Raw genomic sequence first — 24086 nt, forward strand, 5'->3', positions numbered from 1 at the left:
CACTTCCTGGGTCCGTATCCCTCTATTCCCATCCTATTCATGTATTTGTCAAGATACCCCTTAAATGTCACTATTGTCCCTGCTTCCACCACCTCCTCCGGTAGCGAGTTCCAGGCACCCACTACCCTCTGCGTAAAAAACTTGCCTCGTACATCTACTCTAAACCTTGCCCCTCTCACCTTAAACCTATGCCCCCTAGTAATTGACCCCTCTACCCTGGGGAAAAGCCTCTGACTATCCACTCTGTCTATGCCCCTCATAATTTTGTATACCTCTATCAGGTCTCCCCTCAACCTCCTTCGTTCCAGTTAGCACTTAGCATAGGCAGTTTACCTTAGTTTCACTGGTGATACCTCTTGACTGTTTTACATCTAGTTGAGCTCTGGAAGCAGAATGAACCCTTTGAAGAAAGTGGTTGTGTTAACTGTAAGTCTAATCGTTATTCAGAATTAGAGAATAACATACAGTACCAGGAGTGGTTTCAGCAAGCCAGCTAGACACCAGCAAGAGAAGAGAACTTAAACCAGACATTCGACCAAGGAAGGCCTCACAGCATTCGGACCCTTCAGATACCAATCGGCACGATGGACCCAATCCAACCTCCACACCTGCTCAAGACCACTGGTAATATGCATTCCAATTGTAAACTTTTTATACAACAGTTCAAAATATATCTAGAAGCTAAGGATCTAACCTCAGCGCCTGATGCCAGGAAGATCGCCTTCTTCTTATCCCTGGCTGGTCCACAGGCATTAAAAATATATAATTCCTTTACCTACCTGGAAGGCAAGGACAAGGGCAAGCTGGAAATAATCATCAAAAAATTTGAAACCCACTGTTGAAGTCAATGAGATATTTGAAAGATTCAAGTTCTCCAGGCGTTTACAAAAACCGGGAGAATCTTTCAGCTGTTTTGTAACTGATTTAAAATTACTAGCTCAATCCTGCAACTTTGAAAACCTCCGTGACTCCCTCATCAGAGACCAGATAGTCAATGGCATATCGATGAGGGACTTAGAAAATGCTTAGTAAAACGAACAGACCTAACCCTAGAAACAGCCATGCAAAGATGCTCTACTTCTGAAAAAAGTAAAGAAGAATATGAGGAGTTTACTTACCGGGACCAAGGCCTTCACCACGAGGTCGAGCCCGTCAAAATGGTGGCCCAGGCGTCCAGAAGGCGCTCCTTGAACGGCAATCACGCGCGCGAACCTGGATGCAGGCCATACGCATGCGAGTTCTCCCGAAGACTTGACACTGAAGAAAGGCCTACTGCGCATGCGCGAGCGTGGAGGGACAGCATCATGACGTGTCCCCGCTGCAGACACGCCCACTTAAAAGGACAATGTCCAGCTTCTGGAAAACAATGATTAAAGTGTGGCAAATACAACCACTTTGCCTCACAGTGCAGAGCTGCACTGCAAATGAAGACAAGAAGACAGAAACACATGAACTTCAACGTAAAAAGCATAGACTCAACGGAGCACAAAAAAAAACAATGATGAGTATTCCTCGGATGAGGACAACCTCGCTTGCGACAACTCGTTTGTCGTGGACACGATCAAGACAATTGAGGAACATGACGCAACAATCGTCACGCCTCACCCAGTCAACAGCATTGATTCCAGCAGTGAGTGGACTGCGACTGTGCAAGTCAATGACTTTCCATTAGTCTTCAAGCTTGTCACTGGGGCCTCCGCTAATCTCCTCCTAATCTCACTAGTAAGGATCCATTCGATTCCAGGAGACCATGAAATCATACCCGTTGCATGTCGGCTGAAGGACTACAACGGCAATCCGAGGGATCGTGCCATCTCCGGGTCGACAACAAGACGATACGCAAGCAGCTACGATTCGAGATTGTAGACGACAATAAATCATCACTGTTAGGCGCTCAGGCCTGCAAAGACTTGCGGCTGGTGCAACACATCTACATGCACACCCAGGATCCATCAAGCCTGGAAGCTAAATCGACAGCATGCTACAAGAATACCCCAATTTATTTAAAGGCCTGGGCACCCTACCCTGCCAATACAAAATCATGCTGAAGACAGACGCCAAACCCGTCATTCAGCCGCCCAGGAGGGTTCCAGCTCCACTGCGGGAGAAGTTGAAAGCGGAACTCAACAGACTGCAGTCACAAGGTGTAATATCGCGAGTCACACAGCCGACTGACTGGGTTAGCTCCATTGTCTGTGTTAAGAAACCTTCTAGAGATCTTCGCATATGTATAGACCCGAAGGACCTGAACCAGAACATTCGCCGGGAACATTACCCCATCCCCAAGCGTGAAGAGATCATATCTGAGATGGCGAATGCTCGTATCTTCACCAAACTCGACGCCTCGCAGGGGTTTTGGCAGATACAGCTCGATGGCTCGAGCAGATTACTGTGTACGTTCAACACGCCATTCGGACGTTTCTGCTTCAATCGCATGCCCTTTGGCATTATCTCTGCGTCAGAGATCTTCCACAGGATAATGGAGCAAATGACCGAGGGCATCGAGGGTGTCATAGTTTATGTGGATGACATCATCGTCTGGTCCACCACTGAAGAAGAACACCTCTGTCGTCTGAAGAAGGTGTTTCAGAGGATTCATAAATACGGTTTGAAACTGAACCAGGCAAAATGCACATTTGCAAAGGAGTCTGTAACCTTTTTGGGTGACACCGTATCATCTCAGGGTGTCAGCCCTGATGAGGCGGAAATCGCTGCGATATGGACCATGAAGACGCCACACGACAAGAAGGCGGCGCTACGATTTCTGGGCTTCGTCAACTTCCTCTGCAGGTTGATCCCAAAACTGTCCGCACGAACGGCAGCTTTACGCAATCTCCTACGAAAGACCACGGTGTTTGAGTGGACACAACGTTACCAAAATGAATGGGTGGATCTCAAACAGCAACTAACGAGGGCACCGACCCTTGCTTTCTTTGACGCAACGAGACCCACCAAGATCTCCACTGACGCCAGCCAGGACGGGATTGGCGCCGTTCTCCTCCAACAGGCCGACCAGTCTGACTGGGTCCCGGTCAGTTGCGGTCATGGCGTCCAGGGCCATGACCGCAACTGAGTGCAGATATGCACAAATCGAAAAAGAATGTCTCGGACTCCTCACTGGGATTCTGAAGTTCCATGACTATGTGTACGGCCTGTCCACATTCACAGTGGAAACAGACCACAGACCGTTGGTCCATATCATAGACAAGGATCTAAATGACATGACACCTCGTCTGCAGCGCATCATGATAAAGCTGCGAAGGTATGATTTCACCCTAGTATACACTCCGGGACGAGATCTTGCCATTGCCGATACACTGTCCCGATCAATTGGCACTGACAACGCACCATCAGCCCCTATCAGAGAAATCGAGGCCCAAACACAGTAATGCATGGAGAATTTGCCTGTTTCGGATGAGAAGCTTTGCCTAATCCGACAGGAGATGCAGAAAGACGCAACCTTACGGAGGGTGCTGCACCTACTCCAGCACGGTTGAACGAGGGGACAATGTCCATAATTTCAGAATGTCAAGTCAGAACTGATTGAAGTTGACGGCCTGCTGCTACGCAATGCGCAGATTGGGATTCCGGAGGCTATCCTCCTCACTATCTAAGGCTATCCTCCTCACTATTTATCACCCCACCAATTTTTGTATAATCTGCAAACTTACTCATCAACCCTCCTACATTCATTCCTAACTCATTTATATAAAACTGCAAACAGCATGGGCCCCAAAACTGATCCCTGCGGGACCCCACTGGACACAGATTTACAGGCAGAAAAACACCCTTTCTGACTATCGCCTTCTGCTTCCTGCCACTCCGCCAATTCTGGATCCACTTTGCCAGATTTCCTTGGATCCTGAAAGGAACCAGCTATTTCTGATAGGTAAAAGAGTCACTGATTTAGCCATTTTAATGTAAATACTAAAGCCCAGTTTGAAATCCATTTTAAAATAGATTTCATCATAAGACTTCAAGCATAACTTTAGATTACAAAAACACACAGCTTGCAGTAACAAACGCACAGATTTTGAAACATCTACAGGCTAGCTAGAAGCAACTGCAACATTTTTATGGAAAGGTTAAATTGACATTATAAACTATCCATTGTTCTAATGAACAGAATTGCAGAAGTTATTCAACTATGCCACAATCTGATCAAGGTCAAAATAAGCACCATGACAACATGAATCCACCATTGTTCAGAATATAGATAATATAGCAGTCAGCAGAAAAACCAGTAGAAACCAGAATTGATTAAAAGTATATATCACATTCCAACACACGACAAGCATCTAGAAAGCAACATATCTACAGCTATGTTGCATATTGATGATTGACAACTGACCATCCAACCAAATGCATTTGAGACTCATCCAAGCCAATCAGCACATTACAGGGATAGGGATAGATGGAGTCAGACTGATAACATTCTCCTTAAACATAGAGGTCCGGGCAGCCATTTTCCATCCAGGATCACTCTATACCTTTTACCTAACTATTCGCTATCCTTATTTCGTATTTTCATATTTCCACTCTAACTCTTAAAGTCTGCGCAAGCTGTTTTTGCTTTGAGCAAGAAACCATTACTGTATTTTGAAAGTTACTAAGTCGATTTTATCTCTTAAAGTCTTCTGCTGGCAAGGGCTTTATTGAAAACATTTGATTTGTAATTACAAGAAGATCGCAAACTCTCAATTATAATCAATAGACAATAAAAGATTTCATTTCGCACCCGAGACGTGTAACTTAAATTTCTACTGAGTTCAAAGTGTATACAAGACTACACTTAAACCGCATGGTAGATCCCGTGGGCTCTTGCCTTGCTATTAGTTTCCCATGTGGGATCTTATCAAAAGCCTTGCTGAAGTCCAAGTAGACTTTTCACATGCATTGCCCTCATCTACACACTTTGAAAAATTAAATCAAGTTGGTCAGACATGACCTTCCCCTGAACAAAACCATGCTGACTGTTTTTGATTAATCCCTGCCTCTCCAAATGCAGATTAATTCTGACTCTCAGAATTGTAACCAATAATTTCCTCACCACTGAGGTTAGACTGACTGGCCTGTAGTTTCCTGGTTTATCCCTTTCTCCCTTCTTGAATAATATCACCACATTGGCTATCCTCCAGACCTCCAGCACTTCTTCTGTGGCCAGAGCGGAATTGAAAGTTATTACCAGCTCCCCTGCTATTTCCACCCTTGCCTCACTCAACAGCCTGAGATACATTTCATCTGGCACTGGATATTTGTCTACCTTTAAGCCTCCCAGACCACTCAGAACGTCCTCTCTGTCTGTGTTAAACTCTTTAATTTTATCACAGTCCATCTCCTTGATTTCTATACCCACACCATCCGTCTTACGAGTGAACACTGACATAAAGTATTCATTTAAAACCCTACCTCCATCCTCCGGCTCCACACAAATTACCACTGTGGTCCTTAACGGGCAGTACTCTTTCCCTGGTTATCCTTTTACCTTTAATGTACTTGTAAAACAATTTAGGCTTTTCCTTTATAATTCCTGCCAGTATCCTTTCATGTCCCATTTCTGCTCTCCTAATTTCTTTTTTAAGTTCCCTTTTGAACATTCTATACACCTCTAGGGCATTTGCTGTTTTGAGCCCTTGATATCTGCCACAAGCCTCCCTTTTTCTCCTTATCCAATGCTGTATATCGCTCTATATCCTGGATTTGTTGGTCACACCCTTTTCCTTGACTGGAATATGTTGACCCTGTACTCTCCCTATTTCCTTCTTGAATGCATCCCACTATTCTGTCACAGATTTACCTAAAAGGGATTTACCTAAGAGGGGCTGGTTTAGCACACTGGGCTAAATCGCTGGCTTTTAAAGCAGACCAAGGCAGGCCAGCAGCACGGTTCAATTCCCGTACCAGCCTCCCCGAACAGGCGCCTGAATGTGGCGACTAGGGGCTTTTCACAGTAACTTCATTGAAGCCTACTTGTGACAATAAGCGATTTTCATTTAATTTAATTTCAAAAGTGTCTGCTTCCAGTCCACTCTGGCCAAATCATATCTGATCTTATTAAAATAGGCCTTCCCCCAGTTTAGAACTTTGATCTCAGGCCCATCCTTGCCCTTTTCCATAACAATCCTGAATCTAACAGAATTATGATCACTGTCTGAAAAATGTTCCCCGCTGTTACTTCTACCATTTGCTCAGCTTTGTTACCTAAAATTAAGTCGAGGACCCACTCCTCTCTTGTACGACTTTCTGCATATTGGCTTAAAAAGTTCTCCTGGATGCATTTTAAGGATTCTGCTCCCTCTAACCTTTTACACTATGGCTACCCCAGTTAATGTTGAGGAAGTTGAAATCCTCCCACTATCCCTAGTCTATTACTCTGAAATTTGCCTGCATATCTGCTCTTCTATTTCTTTCGGACTGTTAGGGGGCCTATAGAACACTCCCAGCAATGCTAATGCTCCTTTTGGTTTTTACGTTCTTCCCATATGTTTTCAGTTGAAGAGCCTTCTAAGATGTCGTCCCTCCTTACTGCTATAATTGATTCCCTGATTAAATTACCTCCTTCCCTATCTTGCTGTGAATCCTGAATCCTGCAATATTGAGCTGTCAATCCTGCTCCCCTCGCAACCATGTCTCAGTGACAGCAATTATATCATACACCCATGTTTTAATTTGTGCCCTCAATTCATCTGCCTTGTTTATCAATCTCCTTGCAGTAAAATAAATACCATCCAATCAGGCCAAACTCTCTTGTGACTCAACTGGTCTAGACATTTTATCCTTTCCTGACTCACTTGATATCTCTTCTAATTTTGATCCTGCTGAACCTTCCGTCAGGATGCCGTCCCCTGCCAAGTTAGTTTGAAGTTAGTGTGCACGAGCACACCTCCCTGTAAGTACACTGATTCCATTTCGATTCAGGTGAAAACCATCCACCTTTTACAGGTCCCAGCATCCCCAAAAGCGGTCCCAATGTCCAAGAAATGTAAAACCCTCCCTGCATCATTTCTCCAGCCACACAGTCATCTGGATTAACCTCCTATTTCTATACAATATTCAATGTATTGTTTGTGTCTTTCTGCAAGGGCATAAGGTGTTTTACTGAGGCCCCAGCAGTGGAGGTTAGCTACACGAGGGGCTCTGGCTTGTCCTGAACATGGTTTGCTCGGACCATTCTTGCTGAGATTGTTCAAAGCCTGTCATTCAACAGATGTCACAACGAACATGTCAGTGACTTCCCGTGTTTCCTGGTCCTTGATCCAAAGGCTGTCTGCTGGTAGAACTTGCTGAAGAAAGTTGTTCCATATGGGGCACTGGGATGGAAAGCGGGCAGTAGGTGGGTTGAATAGGTCACCATGGAGTGGGAAGTGAATGCTCCACGGATGGTTTCAATCAGCTTGTGGATTTTCTTCCGTCCCGAATGATGTTTGCAAGAGCAGGAAGCCGTGGAGCAGTGTCACACGGCGAGTTCCAATTATGACGTGCATTGTTCAAGTCAAGTAAGTGTCAACAAGATGTGTGTGTGTGTGATGACCTTCACCAGGCTGGTGTACAGTACTCTGCTGTGAAGTATGATAAGCAAGCCCTGAGGTTCAGAGTGCTTTGGGAGCAGTGTCCCACATAGATCCAGCAAGTTTAATCAGAAGATTTCTTTTCTTTTACCTTCACTGCTATTTTCTTCAGATGTTCCCAGAAGAACAGAGTCCTATCTCGACTCACTCCCAAGTATGTTGGTTGGGACCGTGCTTTAGTCTCTGGCCATCCATGTAGTTATGTAAATCTTTTTTGGCATGAGCATTGTGGAGGTGGAATACAGTGGATATGGATTCAGAGGAATCCAGTAAGAGATGCCATGTGCTGCAGTAGTCCATCAACTTTGTAACATCTTTCACTAAGAATCTGGTCCCATTACAGAAGGATGGAGCTTGGGTGCACAAAACAAATGTCATCAGCATAGATGAACTTTGTGTATATATATGTTGAACAGAGTTGGGGCTAGCACTGAGGTCCGTGGTAATCTGTTGGCCTGTCTTCTTCATGCTCTTCACCCTTGGCCAAGGTGGGCTCAGGGTTGAAATGGTCTTAAGATCTTTTGAAAATCAGGCTCTGCTTCTCTGCTGGAATTTGTATGTGGTTGGTGGGAGAGGGCAGTCAGCAGCAGTTCCACCAGGGTTGGGTAGTGGGAAATCCAGCTTGCAGCAGGGAGGCATTGATGGAGCTGACCACCCTCTTTTCTCTTTGCCTGAATGGAATGGGAGACGGTGGGCAATCTAGCTCATGTTGCGACGAACCTGTGTTGCTGCTGTTCTTAGGCACAGCATGGCAGTACCACAGAATATTGCGCTATAATCTGCAAATATCTCCTTAAAAATCAAATATGCAAATATCTCCTTGAAATGCAAATTCATTGGTTTATTCTGTCGCCTGCACCTCTGAAGAAGCAGTATGTTATGTTGTTCAAAATAAAGATGTAATGTTATGTGATTGTTTTGAAACATGGCCAATGATTTACCTTTTGAGCGTAGCAAGCTCTACAACAATGTTTTTATGGATTCTGTTCAAACAGTGTCATAAAACATATTTTTGTTCTGGAGCTTACAGTAAAGTGTCCTATAGGATTGTATGATTTCTGCAATACACGTATAAATTCTCAAAAAGTGACGTATCACATAAATGTGCCTTTTACTATTAAATGCAAACTCGAATCTGAATTCTTTCAGAAATATTCTATTTAATTTAATTTTGTAGTTAAAATAGGAGAAGTTATTTTTTTCAATTTGGTACATGTGGTTAACAAGTGGTTCTTTGTTTTAATCCATCATTTCAAATGTTGTATTTTCATTCAGCTCTCAAAAGTTTGGTGTGGCTTTACCTGCTCTGGTATTCGTTAGGAATAAAGAATCACACGTGGAAAGTATTCACCTTGATAGTTCGAGCACAGAAGACATTGTATCTGCAGTTAAGAGTGCCAAGTTGGAAAAGTTTGTAAGTATTTTGCTAGCATTTAAACAGATGAACATTATTTCTGCTATTCTCATTACTAATGCTTTCAATATGTATGCAATATACACTTATATTCAAATTGAATTATTAATTCCTGATAATTAACATTTATCATTAAATTGAAGAGCTGTTTTGGTTCAGCAGGTACATTCTTGGTTTCAAATCAAAAGTTTATGGAGCAAAGATAAAAATACAATCATTTAATGCCTCAGGATATCGCAAAGGTGCTTTATTATCACTGTGTTGAGCAGTCATTGTTATGTAGAGAAAGACGATAAGACTCCACGAACAGCAAATAAATGCATAAATGTTACGATCTCAGTTGATGCTTTGACTGGACTGGAGGAGCCCAGAATAGATCCTTGGCTCAAAAGACCATAATTTTAACAACAACAGAAAGTATTAAACATGCAAAGTGTGACTATAATACAATCCTACTTCACTCCCACTTATCTTCACAAATGAACACAGATTTTACAGATAACATGGATTACAAAGTATATCTTATGCCATAATGTTCTCAGTTAACACACAGTCCCTGTAACCCAACAGCAAACAGTGGGCAGACAACACTACATTCTGAAGTGTGGCAGATGCCACTCAACCGATCCTCTGTGGATTCCTCCTCAAATTCCCCCCAGGTGATTGCCACACAGGTGTTTCCAAATTCCACTCTAAAAAGACAACCTTTAAAATATTCTTTCAACCAAAGCTTTCCATCAACTGTTTATATCAATGCTCCACCTCCAGGTTGACCAACTATCCTTTCAAACAAGGCTTTTTCTCAGCTGTTCCAATGATTCCTTTAACTTCTGACTTCTTGGAAACTTCTCAATTTCTCTAGTTATCTTAACTAGCTGTCCCATAGATATCTGGCACTTGCTTTGTTTCACCGTACTCCATTATATGGTTTTACTTCCAGCAAAGCTGTGAGAGATGTTCCCTCTCTCACTGATAAGCTTCTTCTCCTCTGGCCTCTGGTTATTACTAAACTCAAAAAGTTTATTTTCCCTAAAAGTGGCCCCTGGTTGCTGAGCAACAACTCTTTCTTTCCTCAAGCTCTTGTTTACTTTTCCTGTCATAAACACTCAGCACAATAGAAACACGATTCTCCGGAAAGATTTCTAAGTGTCATAGCGAGCGGGACCTGCCGCGAGCTTCCAGGCGCTCGGCCCAGCGAGGCCGGCAACGCAATTCAACGTTAATTGGTCCACTTATCGAGGTCTCAGCACGACCCAGAGAGACAAGCAGCAGTTTCAGATTCCCTCACAATGTGACACTTTATAAAATGGCGATCAATCTCGCTACACTACTCATAAACATAATCATGTGACATTTGCCCATTGTTTGCAAATGTTATTAAATTGACTTTAGTTAAGTGTCTTCGGATCACCAAGTTCTGAAAATAATTGTGGTGTGAAATTGAGATCAAAAGTGAGTGGGCATTCTGCATCTCCAGTTGCTTCTGATGCGATTTGCAGCGTGGCCCATGCTGAGAAGTGTTGCCATGCAGATTTGCTTTTTGTATGTCAAAAGCCTCTGAACTGGTGTTGTCCTGACATCAGTCAACCTTGTTGGCTGATTTGCTGTCTGATTTGTAAACTTGGACTATACAGGTCCACTCAAAGTATTCGCTTGTCACTCACTAAATAACTGCTGTGAGAGGGACTCAGATTCAGTGCTATTTAAAGGACCAACCACCCAACTTGCAGGAAAGGAAATTTAGAATAGTGTCTGCTATTGTAAACTATCTGGAACTATTGCGGTCAGCTCGTGGATTTGACACGGAGTCTGGCTGCGTCTTTACAGGGAGGGCAGAAGATTTGGTGGCGTGACCACAAAAAGGCTGCAGCAGGTAAGGGGGCTGCAAAACGACAGGTAGATGGAGCAGTGACTGTGGAAAGGGCAGGCTCTGTGTGATGCCCCTTGTCATTTTGGACAGTTGCTCTTTGACAGTGACAGGAGTCTGTCCAGCAGCCACTGTATCTCGATTGCACCCTCCTTTTTGTCACTCATTGAGGTCCTTACCTGAGTGCCCTGTAGCAGAACTAATCTGTGACCTCACCTTCCGACGAACTGATGTACAAACTACCTTTTCCTTTGGCCTAGCTGCTGTCCACTTGCGCCCAGTGATTCACCATGGGCTGATCCCAACTCTACACTAACCTCTAATCGCCAGTATCTGAGCTGGTGGCTGAAAATGTCAGACACGTGACTGCCTCTTCGCAAGTGCACCTCCTGGCTGTGTTGTCACTGGAATGGAGAAGTTTCATAGAATTTACAGTGCAGAAGGAGGCCATTCGGCCCATTGAGTCTGCACCGGCTCTTGGAAAGAGCACCCTACCCAAGGTCAACACCTCCACCCTATCCCAATAACCCAGTAACCCCACCCGGCACTAAGGGCAATTTTGGACACTAAGGGTAATTTATCATGGCCAATCCACCTAACCTGCATATCTTTGGACTGGGAGGAAACCGGAGCACCCGGAGGAAACCCACGCACACACGGGGAGGACGTGCAGACTCCGCACAGACAGTGGCCCAAGCTGGAATCGAACCTGGGACCCTGGAGCTGTGAAGCAATTGTGCTATCCACAATGCTACCATGCTGCCCACCGTGCTGCCCATGGAAGTTCTTCCATGTCTGAAAGCAACACCTCAAAAGGAGAAGGTCAGAGTGAGGGAAAGGGGATGGGGTGAAAAGCAAGAGGTCCATGGCCACAACATCAACAGCAGCTCATCATGCCAGATAGTTCATCATGCCAGATATCAGGATGTGTGAGCTGTGGTATTCAGAAGGGGTATAAGGTAGGATTATACCATTCTCCTCAATGTGTTCAGTAATGTCAGATGGCATTTATTCTGTCACAATCAGCTTTGTGTTGTGAAGAACCATCAATCCTGGAGTGGACATGCAGGCATCTTTGCCCTTCACCAATTCTGTTCCACTCCCTTCTATTGTAGACCACTTTGCTCTGTTTTTTTCTGTAAGAAAGAGAGATCAGAGGGTGGATTTTGCGGCCCTGTTCCTGTCAAAGAAAATAATCTGAAAATTCACACTATCCTGAGGAGAGGCTGAGAAAGTGTCAGAGAGAGGAAAACACAAACTGCGGGAGGAAGGAATTGAGAGTAAAACACAAACGGAATAAATAGGGCATTTATAGGTTGTATACAGACTGTAACTAAGAAGGTAATGCAAGGATCAGTTCTTGGGCCTCAGCTATTTACAATGTGTATTAATGACTTTGGAGAAGGAAATGCAAGGTTTACTGACAATACAAAGTACCTCTCTGCAGCCTTTGATATGGTTTAGCGCACTAATCCTCTTCACTGTCCTCCAGCTGGGTGGGGCTGCACTCGCCTGGTGCCATTCTTATCTATTGAATCCATATTGGAATATCACCTACAATCTCTTCTGTTCTGCTTTTGCACCATTATCTCCGGTTTCACTGGGCAGAGCATCTATAGTGAATGCTGATTCCAAGAGGCAGTTAAAGTAACATCAGAGACCCATGTACATCATGCAGCAGAATGACCCAGGAAAAATGACAGTGGAGTGGGAAAAGGAAATTAACTCCGCCATCTTTGTTTTAACTCTGCTATTGCTCTATTTCTGCTGAGCAAAGGGAGTTAAAACATATCCCACTGAATGTGTGGTAAATTTACACATTCCATTAGGTTTCATATTTGTACTTTGATGTTGCCTTTAAATTTGAAAATGTTGAACGTATTTAATTGCAAATAGAAAACCGATGTGAAAACTAAAAAAAAATAATAATTTCATGTCCTGGACTACTGTATTGTACTTGGGAATTGTTTTTTGTCTATTCTAAATGTCACAATTTATTGACAACTGAAGAAACTAAAATGCTCTTTCGACTTTCTGTTTTTCAACATCAGCCTGAAGTCACAGTGGAAAATTTCCCTTCTTACTTCCATCCTCTGAAGCCATTACTCATTCTGTTTATTGATAATGATGACACCAAGACCGTGAAAGCGAGAGAAGAGCTCGCAGAATTTACCAAGTTGAGCACGCAGATTTATACCGCGTGCTGGATTGACCTGTGAGTCACGTCTTCTTTAGCAACAATCTAACAGGATCAGCATGTTCATTGGTGTTGATAAAATGCTAAATTTTTAAACTTTAAAATCCACTAAAAAATTAACTGACATAGGAATGGCTTCCCTATTCTGACTGGAAGGGCTGGATCTTCATCTCCCAGTAGAGATATGAATCTGGTTGCGAAATGCTAAAATTTGTTTTTCATTTGTTGGATAATCAATTTTCCTCTGCCTTCCCAACCCTATATCGTTTTTGCATGTCCATTCGCGCCGCACAGGTGCCAGACATTGACTATCTCCTACAAGAAAGGATCTAAACACCGCCCATTGACATTCAATGGCATTACCATCACTGAATCCCTCACAATCAACGTCCTGGGGGTTACCATTGATCAGAAACTGAACTGAACTCGGCATATTAATACTGTGGCTACCAGGGCAGGTCAAAGGCTAGGAATGCTACTGCAAGTAACTCTCCTCCTGATCCCCCAAAGCCTGTCCACCATCTACAAGCAGAAGTCGGGAGTATAATGGAATATGCTCCACTTGCCTGGATGAGTGCAGTTCCAACAAAACTCAAGAAGCTTGACACCATGCAGAACAAAGCAGCCCCGCTTTATTGCTCCCCCTTCCACAAACATTCAAACCTTCTACCACCGATGAACAGTGACAGCCATGTGTACCATCTACAAGATGCACTGCAGTAACTCACAAATGTTCCTTCGTGAACACCTTCGAAACCCACGACCACTACCATCTAGGACAAGAGCAGCAGATACCTGGGAGCCCCACAACCTGGAGTTTCCCCTCCAAGGCACTCACCACCCTGATTTGGAAATATATCATCGCTCCTTCACTGTCACTGGGGCAACATCTTGGAACTCCCTCCCTAATAGCACAGCGCAAGGACTGCAGCGGTTCAAGAAGGCAACTGACCACCACCTTCTGAAGGGCAACTAGGGATGGGCAGTAAATTCCGGCCTAGCCAGCAACCCCCACAGCCCGTATATGAATTTAAAATATATATTGCGGGTTGGGACGGCTTTGAGTGACAAGGTCAGGGTTCCCATTGTGAGTACCACAGGAAAATTATATTTCCTCCTGCACACTATTTTTGTGTGCTGATGCGGGTGCCCTGAAAGATACGATATCCTTGGAGAATTTCTGACCACGGGGGGAAAGTCTGCTGAGTAGTCAGCGACATACTGAAGGTAAATGTGAAATGCTTTCAGACCTTCAAATATTACTAGTAACTGCTGGATTGTAACATAGATGTACCGTACCAGCCTCCCCGAACAGACGCCGGAATGTGGAGACTAGGGGCTTTTCAAGTAACTTCATTGAAGCCTACTTGTGACAATAAGTGCTTATTATTATTATTGTATGTGTTTTTAAAGCAGTAATTCATAATCGGGCTTTGACCTGCAAAGGTACGTTGATCACCATTGTGTAAATGTCACTTTTTCTTTGGAGGAAGGGCCATAATACATTCAAAAATGTGCAAGAAATATGTTGGTAAACTCCATGTCATGTTTGACACTGGGGTTTAAACATCGAGACAGCCCTACTGTGAAAAGTATCTGCAGTGTTTGAAAAGTAAAATAAAATCCAAGCCATCTGCTCCTTCCATTGATTGACAGGCAAACTGCTTTGAAATGTAGAAAACACTATCTGTTCGGAAACTAATATTTTGACTGTTGTGGTCATTATAAATGCTTGGCTGAGTTCTAAAAGCGAATGGACTGTTGATACAGCTGTTCAAGTGAGTGACTGACACAGTTGTAGGAAGTTGTAACAATGTGCTCTGTCTTTGATGTGGTTTCAAAGAACAATACAGCACAGGAACAGGCCCTTCAGCCCTCCAAGCCTATACCGGCCATTGTACCAACCTTTGCCAAAACCCTCCGCACTTCCTAGTGCTGTAACCCTCTACACCCATCCTATCCATGTGTTTGTCAAGATGCCTTTTGAACGCTATTAATGGATTTACTTCCACAACCTCCCCTGGTAACTCACCACCCTCTGCGTAAAAAACCTGCCTCGCACATCTCCTCTAAACTTTGCCCCACGGACCTTAAACCTATGCCCCCTGGTGACTGACCCCTCCACCCTGGGAGACTGCCTGCCCATCCAATCTATCCATACCCCTCATACTCTTATAGACCTCTGTAGACATCCTTCTAATGAAAACAGTCCGAGTCTATTCAGCCTCTCCACTTCGCTAACACCCTCCAGACCAGGCAACATCCTGCTAACTCTCCTCTGCACCCTCTCCAAAGCTTCCTCATCCTTCTGGTAGTGTGCCGACCAGAATTGTGCGCAATATTCCAAGTGCGGCCTTACCAAAGTTCTATACAACTGTAGCATGACTTGCCAGTTTATATACTTGATGCCCTGCCCAATGAAGGCAAGAATTCTGTATGCTTTCTTGACTATCTTGTTCACTTGTGTTGCCACCTTCAAATATCTGTGGACCTGCACGCCCAGATCTCTCTGACTTTCTATATTCCTAAGAGTTTTGCCATTTGCGGTATATTTCCCCTCTATGTTAGACCTACCAAAATTCATTACCTCAGATTTGTCCGGATTAAACTCCATTTGCCAATTTTCTGCCTAAGTTTCCAACCTATCTGTGTCCTGCTGTATCCTCTGACAATCCTCAACCCTATCTGCCACTCCACCAATCATAGTGTCATCCGCGAACTTACTTATCAGACAATTTCCTCCAAATCGTTTCTGTATAGTACAAACAACAGAGGCCCCAGCACCAATCCCTGTGGAACACCACTAGTCACAACCTTCCATTCAGAAAAACACCCTTCTACTGCTACCCTTTGCCTTCTGTGACCGAACCAGTTCTGTATCCATCTTACCACCTCCCTCTGATCCCGTGTGACTTCATCTTTTGTACCAGTCTGCCATGAAGCACCCTGTTAAAGGCTTTACTGAAGTCCATGTAAACAACATCCACCGCCCTCCCCATATCAATCATCTTTGTCACCTCTTCAAAAAACTCGATCAAGTTAGTGAGGCACGGCCTCCCCTTCACAAACCCACGCTGTCTATCGTTAATGAGTCCATTTGTTTCCAAATGGGTATAAATCCTGTCCCTGAGAATTCTTTCCAATAATTTACCTACTACCGACGTGAGGCTCACCGGCCTATAGTTTCCAGGATTATCCCTGCTAACTTACTTAAACAGCGATACCACATTTGCTATTCTCCAGTCCTCTGGATCTCACCTGTAGCCAATGAGGATACAAAGATGTCAGTCAAGGCCCCAGCAATTTCCTCCCTTGCTTCCCTCAGTATTTTGAGGTAAATACCATCTGGCGCAAGGGACTTATCTACCTTAATATCTTTTTAAAAGACCCAATATCTCCTCCTTTTCGATGTTAACATGATCTATACTGTCCACACACCCTACCCAAGAATCATCTTCCACAAAGTCCCTTTCTTTGGTGAACACTGATGCAAAGTACTCATTTAGTACCTCGCCCATTTCCTCTGGCTCAATATATAGATTCACTCCACTGTCGTTAAGTGGTCCAATCCTTTCCCTGGCCATCCTCTTGCTTTTTACATATGAATAAAAAGCTTTGGGATTCACCTTAATCCTACTTGCCAAGGATTTTTCATGATGCCTCCTTGCCCTCCGAACTTCCCACTTCAGTACCTTCCTACTTTCTTTATACTCCTCAAGGGTTTTGACTGTCGCCATCCTTCTAGACCACACAAAAGTCTCCTTTTGCTTTTTGACGAGGTTCAGAATATCCCTCGTTATCCAAGGCTCCCTAAACTTCCCATACTTATCCTTTGTTCTCTCAGGAATGTGACTTCCATGAATCCTAATCAACTGTCGCTTGAAAGACTCCCACATGTCCAATGTTGATTTACTATTCAACAGCCGCACCCAATCCAAATTCTTCAATTCTTGTCTAATGCTATCATAATTTGCCTTTCCCCAGTTTAGCACCTTAACGTGAGGGTTACCCTCATCCCTGACCAAAAGTACCCTAAAAAGTACGGAATTGTGGTCACTACACCCAAAATGTTCCCCTCGGGGCTTTTCACAGTAACTTCATTGCAGTGTTAATGTAAGCCAACCTGTGACAATAAAGATGATTATTATTACTGAAACCTCAACCACCTTGTCCAGGCTCATTCCCCAATACTAGATCCAGTACTGCCCCTTCCCTAGCTGGACTATCTACATATTGCATCAAGAAGGCTTTCTGGATACACCTTACAAACTCTGCCCCATCCAAACCCCTAGCACTGAGTGAGTCCCAGTCCATATAGGGGAAATTAAAATCCCCTACCACAACAACCCTGTTACTTTTGCACCTATCCAAAATATCTCTACCTATCTATTCCTCTAACTCTTGCTGGCAGTTGGGGGGCCTGTAATTGACACGCAACATTGTGATTTCCCCCTTCCTATTCATGAGCACTACCCAGATTGCCTCATTGTATGAGCCCTCCAAGGTATCCTCCCACAACATGGCTATAATATTCGCCGTAACCAGTAATGCTACTCCCCCACCCCTTTTACATCCCCCTCTATCTCTCCTGAAGCATCTATATCCTCCAACGTTCAGCTGCCAATCCTGCCCTTCCTTTAACCATGTTTCTGCGACAGCCACAACATCATAATTCCAGAATACAACGCTATTTATTTACACAACCTCATGGCCACTTAAAGGATTAACATTTTCAATTAAGAAGTTTTTTTTTAGCATTGATAACTGTGTTTGAATGAGAGTTTTACTGGACTGTCACAGATTTAATTTTTTTCACCTGTATTTAAGAGAATTCCCATTGCTTTGCATGACTCCTGAGAATTGTACATAATGGATACTGCATAAGTAGCTATGGATGATACATGGGCGTGATGGTAACATGGGAATCTGAAGGGCATAGGTGACATGGGAGATGTGAGAGAGCTATGGGGTGGCTTGGGGATCTGATGGGCATGGCACAGCATATGCATATGGTGAGTGGAGGATGAAGGGGATGAGGAGTGACATTTAGGAGACATTCAAATGATGTTGGGAGCTAAGCCGCTGTCTTTGAGAGGCTGCCTTGTAATCGGCCCACCTCCGCACCAACATTCCTCCCACACTCCATCACGGCTCTCAAAATGCACTGCCGACCCTGGGCAAATTAACAGATGGGTCAGGTGTGCCTTTCAGAAGGCTGGAAATGCCGAGATGAGCTTTTCCTGAGCCCACGTGAAAATCTGAGCCTAGATGTAGAATTTTAGTATCTGCTCTGACTAGTTATGGAAATGTTTTCCTTAATTGACAGGGCACTTTATACTGTCAATCAGATTAATGTAATCCTGCCTGAAAGACACAGTTTTAATTGATTTATAGAGGTAAAGTACCCTTCTTACAAAAATCAAAAAAGACAAACTGAAAGATGTTTGATGTAATCAAACTACAATTTTAGTTTACAATAATAATCTTGATTAGTGTCACAAGTAGGCTTACTATAGCACTACAATGAAGTTACTGTGAAATTATACTTTACATACTTTGTAGCCAGTGCAAATTGTGTCTGAAGGTACACATCGCCTCTTGCAGCCTTTTCAGAACTTTCCACCTCTGCATTCACCACACTGCAGTTTGTCCATTGAATGAGTAGCCATCTCGTCATCATTTCAGACTGTTACAATTACTCTCACTCAAGGAGTTGACATCTCAACCCAAAACAATATCATTCAACTCACTCAATGCTTCCAATGGAGACAATGTAAAACCACTGAGCCATAAGACATAGGAGCAGAATTAGGCCACTTGGCCCATCGAGTCTGCTCTGCCATTCAATCATGGCTGATATTTTCTCATCCCCATTCTCCTGCCTTCTCCCCATAACCCCCTTATTAATCAAGAACCTATCTATCTCTGTTTTAAACATTTGGCCTGCACAGCCTTCTGCGGCAAAGAGTTCCACAGATTCACCACCCTCTGGCGGAAGAAAATCCTCTTTGTCTCTGTTTTAAAGGAACATCCCTTTAGCCTGAGATTGTGTCCTCTGCTTCTAGTTTTCCCTACAGGTGGAAACATCCTCTCCACGTCCACTCTATCCAGGCCTCGCAGTATCCTGTAAGTTTCAATAAGATCCCCCCTCATCTTTCTAAATTTCCAACGAGTACAGACCCAGAGTCCTCAACCGTTCCTCATATGACCTATCCTTCTTTCTAAATTTAGATGCGGGGAATTATTCGGAGCTGTCCTTTTTTAACATTTGGATAGAAAGATCAGTAGCAATTATTGTGAAAAGAGAAGACATTCAAGAGAAAACATTCATGTATTCACTACAGCCCCATTTAGAGAATCCGTGAGTGGAATTCATGAAATCCAAATTGAGTTCTGAGAGTGATTGTTCTGGAAAAATAATGTGATGTGGAAATATACTTTTAAAACTGTTAATGACTGAACAGAATAAATCAGAATATTTTACTGACTATCATATCCACATCATAGTTCAATCAGGAAAAGTAGAAGAACACCACTTCCTTCAGTCTAAGGATTTCCAGGCAGGCTTTGTTTCCTCTGAAAATGATGGCACCTTCACTGTATCATCTTTAGTTCTGTTTTCTAAGTTGTAGCATGAAACTCCACTGCACTAAACAGGATAATTGTGTTTTGTCATTATTATAAAATATGCCAAACCTGGAACAACTTTCCTGATTCATTTTAAAAATTGATGTACATTTCATATGGTCTACGCTTTTGTAAATCACTGTAATGTAAATCAGATTATCAGAGAGGAAACCTTTTATCAGATGGGTTTTGTTGAAGCAAATTTCAATTGTGCTATTTGATAATCAAACCTGCATCACTTACAGCAGGAAAGGGGTTATGGCAGATAATTATTGCTACAACAAATAAGATAATAGTGCTACATTAAATTATTTTTTAAATAAAATATTTTTATTCTCCTTTTTCACATTTTCTCCCAAATTTACACCCACCAATAAACAATAAGCAGTAACAAATACAATGTCAATCTCCATATCAACAACAACCATCCCATCCTCCCAGCAAACCCCCAAACAGCAGCCCGCATGTTAACATAAACAAATAACAAAAAGGAATCGGGAATCATCCATAGTCACCATTGTCATGATATTCAGATAAACATCATGGTGCAAACACACATACACACTGATGGACAGATCAACGGATCAATCAATACACACACATCACAGCCAATCATAAGCAAGAGCAGACACACTATAGAACGGGGAACACGACACTTCCGGTTCATTCCAGCAGGAGACAGCTCAGGGCACAGAGCTCACAGCAAGCCACTCAGACATTCACCATGTGCTGAGTGCCTCTCCAAGATAGTGTTAGGGCTGGGTCCACAGGTTAGAGGGTAATGAACGAACCACAGTAACCAGTTTACAAATGTTAATATTGTTAGTAATAAAACTGAGTTGTACCTTCCGCGATCGTGTTGGTTCGTCTGTGTAGCAGAGCACCCAACACGACATCGTACCAGGATTGGAACCCACTAACTGGGAGACCTACCTACGCATCCTCAGGAATCCGCCATGCTGCGCCATGGACACCATCAGCCCGCCGCAGCCGCCCCAAATCGCTGGAAACCTCGGCGTTAACTGGAAGTTGTTTAAACAGCGCTTCCAGTTCTTCCTAGAAGCCACAGAAAGGGAGAATGCTTCAGACACCAGGAAAATCGCCCTCCTCCTCTCCACGGCAGGGCAACACGCCATCCACATCTACAACTCCCTGGTATTCGCGGAAGGTGAGGACAAGACGAAGTACAAGACGGTCCTTCTCAAACTCGAGCAACACTTCAGCGTCGAGGTAAATGAGAGTTTCGAGAGGTACCTCTTCCAGCAGCGCCTGCAGGGTAAGGATGAGCCTTTTCAATCTTTCCTTACACACCTCCGTATCCTCGTGTAGTCCTGCGGTTACGAGGCCACCTCCGATTCCATGATTCGGGACCAGATAGTTTTTGGGGTCACCTCGGGCACCCTACGCCAGCAGCTCCTCAAGATAAAAAGCCTCACCCTAGCCACTGCCACCGAAGCCTGCGTCCTCCATGAAAACGCAACCAGCCGCTACTCCCAATTCCAGGCGGCTGAATCGGCACGGCAGGGGTCCTACACGGCTGAATCGGCAAGGGAGGGGTCCTATGAGGCCGAGCGGGTCCAGTCCATTGAGTTCCTCCCGGCCCGCGGCACGGACAAGGGCAGCCATTTCTCACGCTTTTCGCGGCCTCCCGCGCTTGTACACGCCAAAAGAGACGTCGATGCAGAGGGACGTGACGCGCAGGCACGCTCTACACATGACCGAACTGCGCATGCGCGATGGCGCAACGAATGCCATGACGTCACGACGTGCGGCAACTGTGGATCCGCACATTTAAAGCGGCAATGTCCAGCAAAGAATCGACAATGCCTCTGCTGTGGCAAGATGGGCCACTACGCTGCCTGCTGCCGAGCAGCTCAACCTGCCAACGCTCCCCAATTCCGACAGCCTCGCAGGGACGTGCGGACCATTCAGCCTCCATACTCCGAGTCATACCCGGACGATATACAGACCGGCGATACAGACGACCGGGAAGCCTTCCGCATTGCGGTCATCGACAGGAACCGGATGTCTCCAAGCAGGACCCAACAGCCGATGCCAGTGAACAGTGTCAATCCGGGTGATGAATGGTGTGCCACCCTAACGGTCAACCCAAATTCGTCGCCCACCTACTAGGCTGGACTTATGAGCCTGTTTGAACATTGGACTCACTAAAAGTTTTATGCCACTATGTTAATAAGTTTCTCTTTTGTCGTTTCAGGAGTTTGTTTTGATGCTTGATGTTTACACTTGTTTTGTTGATGGTACAACCTTGTTGCTATGTTGCACCTGGCACCTTCCTATGTATATAGTTTAGCCTCATGTACATGTTGTAGATATTGCACACACACATTCAGCTGCACTCAGTACACATCTATATTTATTACCACATAGGCACATATTCTTGTAAAAAAGAGGGGATGTCATGATATTCAGATAAACATCATGGTGCAAACACACATACACACTGATGGACAGATCAACGGACCAATCAATACACACGCAACATCACAGCCAATCATAAGCAAGAGCAGACACATTATAGAACGGGGAACACGACACTTCCGGTTCATTCCAGCAGGAGACAGCTCAGGGCACAGAGCTCACAGCAAGCCACTCAGACATTCACCATGTGCTGAGTGCCTCTCCAAGATAGTGTTAGGGCTGGGTCCACAGATTAGAGGGTAGTGAACGAACCACAGTAACCAGTTTACAAATGTTAATATTGTTAGTATTAAAACTGAGTTGTACCCTCCGCAACCGTGTTGGTTCGTCTGTGTAGCAGACCACCCAACACGACAACCATTAACATATACATTCCCCCCCCCGCCCCCCCTAATGTTCGATGTTATCCAATTCTTGAAAGTGCATAATGAATAACACCCATGAATTGTAGAACCCCTCCATCCTTCCCCTCAGTTCAAACTTAACCTTCTCAAGAGTTAAAAATTCTAGCAGATCCCCCCCCACCACGCCAGGGCACAGGGTGGAGAGGTTGCTCTCCATCCCAACAGGATCCGCCTTTGGGCGATCAACAAGGCGAAGGCTACACCCGTTTCCAACCCCGGCTGGTCCGACACCCCGAATATGGCCTCCCCGAGGGCCCGGGTTCAGTTTCACGTGCACCACGTTAGAGATTGCCCTAAAAACCTCTTTCCAGTAATACTCCAGCTTTGGACAGGACCAAAACATATGAACGTGATTCGCGCCCCCGCCCCTCCGCAACCTTCACAAATATCTTCTACCCCCTCAAAGAGCTGGTTCATCCTCGCCCTTGAGGTGTGTTGTCTATACCACCGCTGTATCAGCCCCAACCTCGTGCATGATGTGGAGGCATTCACTCTCCGGAGCACCTCACACCAGAACCCCTCCTCCACACCCTCTCCCAACTCTTCCTCCCATTTTGCTTTGATACCTTCCAGTCGTGCCTTCTCCTCCTCCAAAATACGTGGCACAAACTGCCGACACTACCCCTTTCTCCAGTAGCCCTGTCGTCAGAACCTCCTCCAGCAATGTGGAGACCGATTCCACCGGGAAGCTCTGTATCTCCTTCCTGGCAAAATCTCGAACCTGCATGTATCTGAACATTTCCCCCTGCTCCAGCCCATACTTCGCTCCCAGCGCCTTCAATCATGCAAACCGACCCCCAAGAAACAAATCTTTTAGTGTCTTAATCCCCTTCTCCTCCCATTTCCGGAAATTTCCATCCCACTTCCCTGGCTCAAAACTGTGGTTAGTGCTGCATTAAGTTACAAGTGTGTTTACTTCTAGGAGCAGCACAGTGGCACAAAGGCTAGCACTGCTGCCTCACGGCGCCAAGGACCCGGGTTTGATCCCGGGTCACTGTCCGTGTGGAGTTTGCACATCCTCCCGTGTCTGCGTGGGTCTCACCCCTACAACCCAAAAGGATGTGCAGGGTAGGTGAATTGGCCATGCTCAATTGCCCCTTAATTGGATAAAGAGAATTGAGTACTCTACAATAATTATAAAAAAACAAGTGTCATTACTTCTTAAATGAAGTTGCTGCACAGAGCAACTTGTATAAACTGAGCACCATCATTTACCCCAATACGAACATCTCTATAACAATATTAAGTACTTGTCAGGCATGACTACTGCCCGTGTAGCCTAATCACATATGTCATGTATGGTCTGTCCAAGTAACATTTAATATGTAAATAAAAACAAAAATGTTGAGCTGAACATTTTCGACTGAAAATCCAAAACTGATATGTTTTCTTGCTTAGACATAAGGTTAGAAATGAATTAAACTTATCCTGGAACCAAAGGATCTAATTTTCTGCAATTTGGCTGATATTCGTTTGTATCACCGCACATTGATTGTCATATTGCAGTTTTTTCCTTCTGACTTTATTTGGCAGAAGGTTGAACAGCTAAAATTTTGAAGTAACTTCA

At 44.3% G+C, this 24086-nt stretch overlaps 1 protein-coding gene across 1 annotated transcript in view; it reads left to right on the plus strand.

Moving 5' to 3' along the window:
- The window catches only part of txndc16 (thioredoxin domain containing 16), a 241426-nt gene that overhangs the window by 199666 nt on the left and 17674 nt on the right, over positions 1-24086 (plus strand). Inside the window, exons 17-18 of the mRNA XM_072489743.1 lie at positions 8844-8982; positions 12901-13064. Of these exons, the coding sequence (XP_072345844.1) occupies positions 8844-8982; positions 12901-13064 (303 nt within the window). The remainder of the gene's footprint in view (positions 1-8843; positions 8983-12900; positions 13065-24086) is intronic.

This window comes from Scyliorhinus torazame, chromosome 2 (assembly GCF_047496885.1).
Source record: "Scyliorhinus torazame isolate Kashiwa2021f chromosome 2, sScyTor2.1, whole genome shotgun sequence".
Taxonomy (NCBI): Eukaryota; Metazoa; Chordata; class Chondrichthyes; order Carcharhiniformes; family Scyliorhinidae; genus Scyliorhinus; species Scyliorhinus torazame.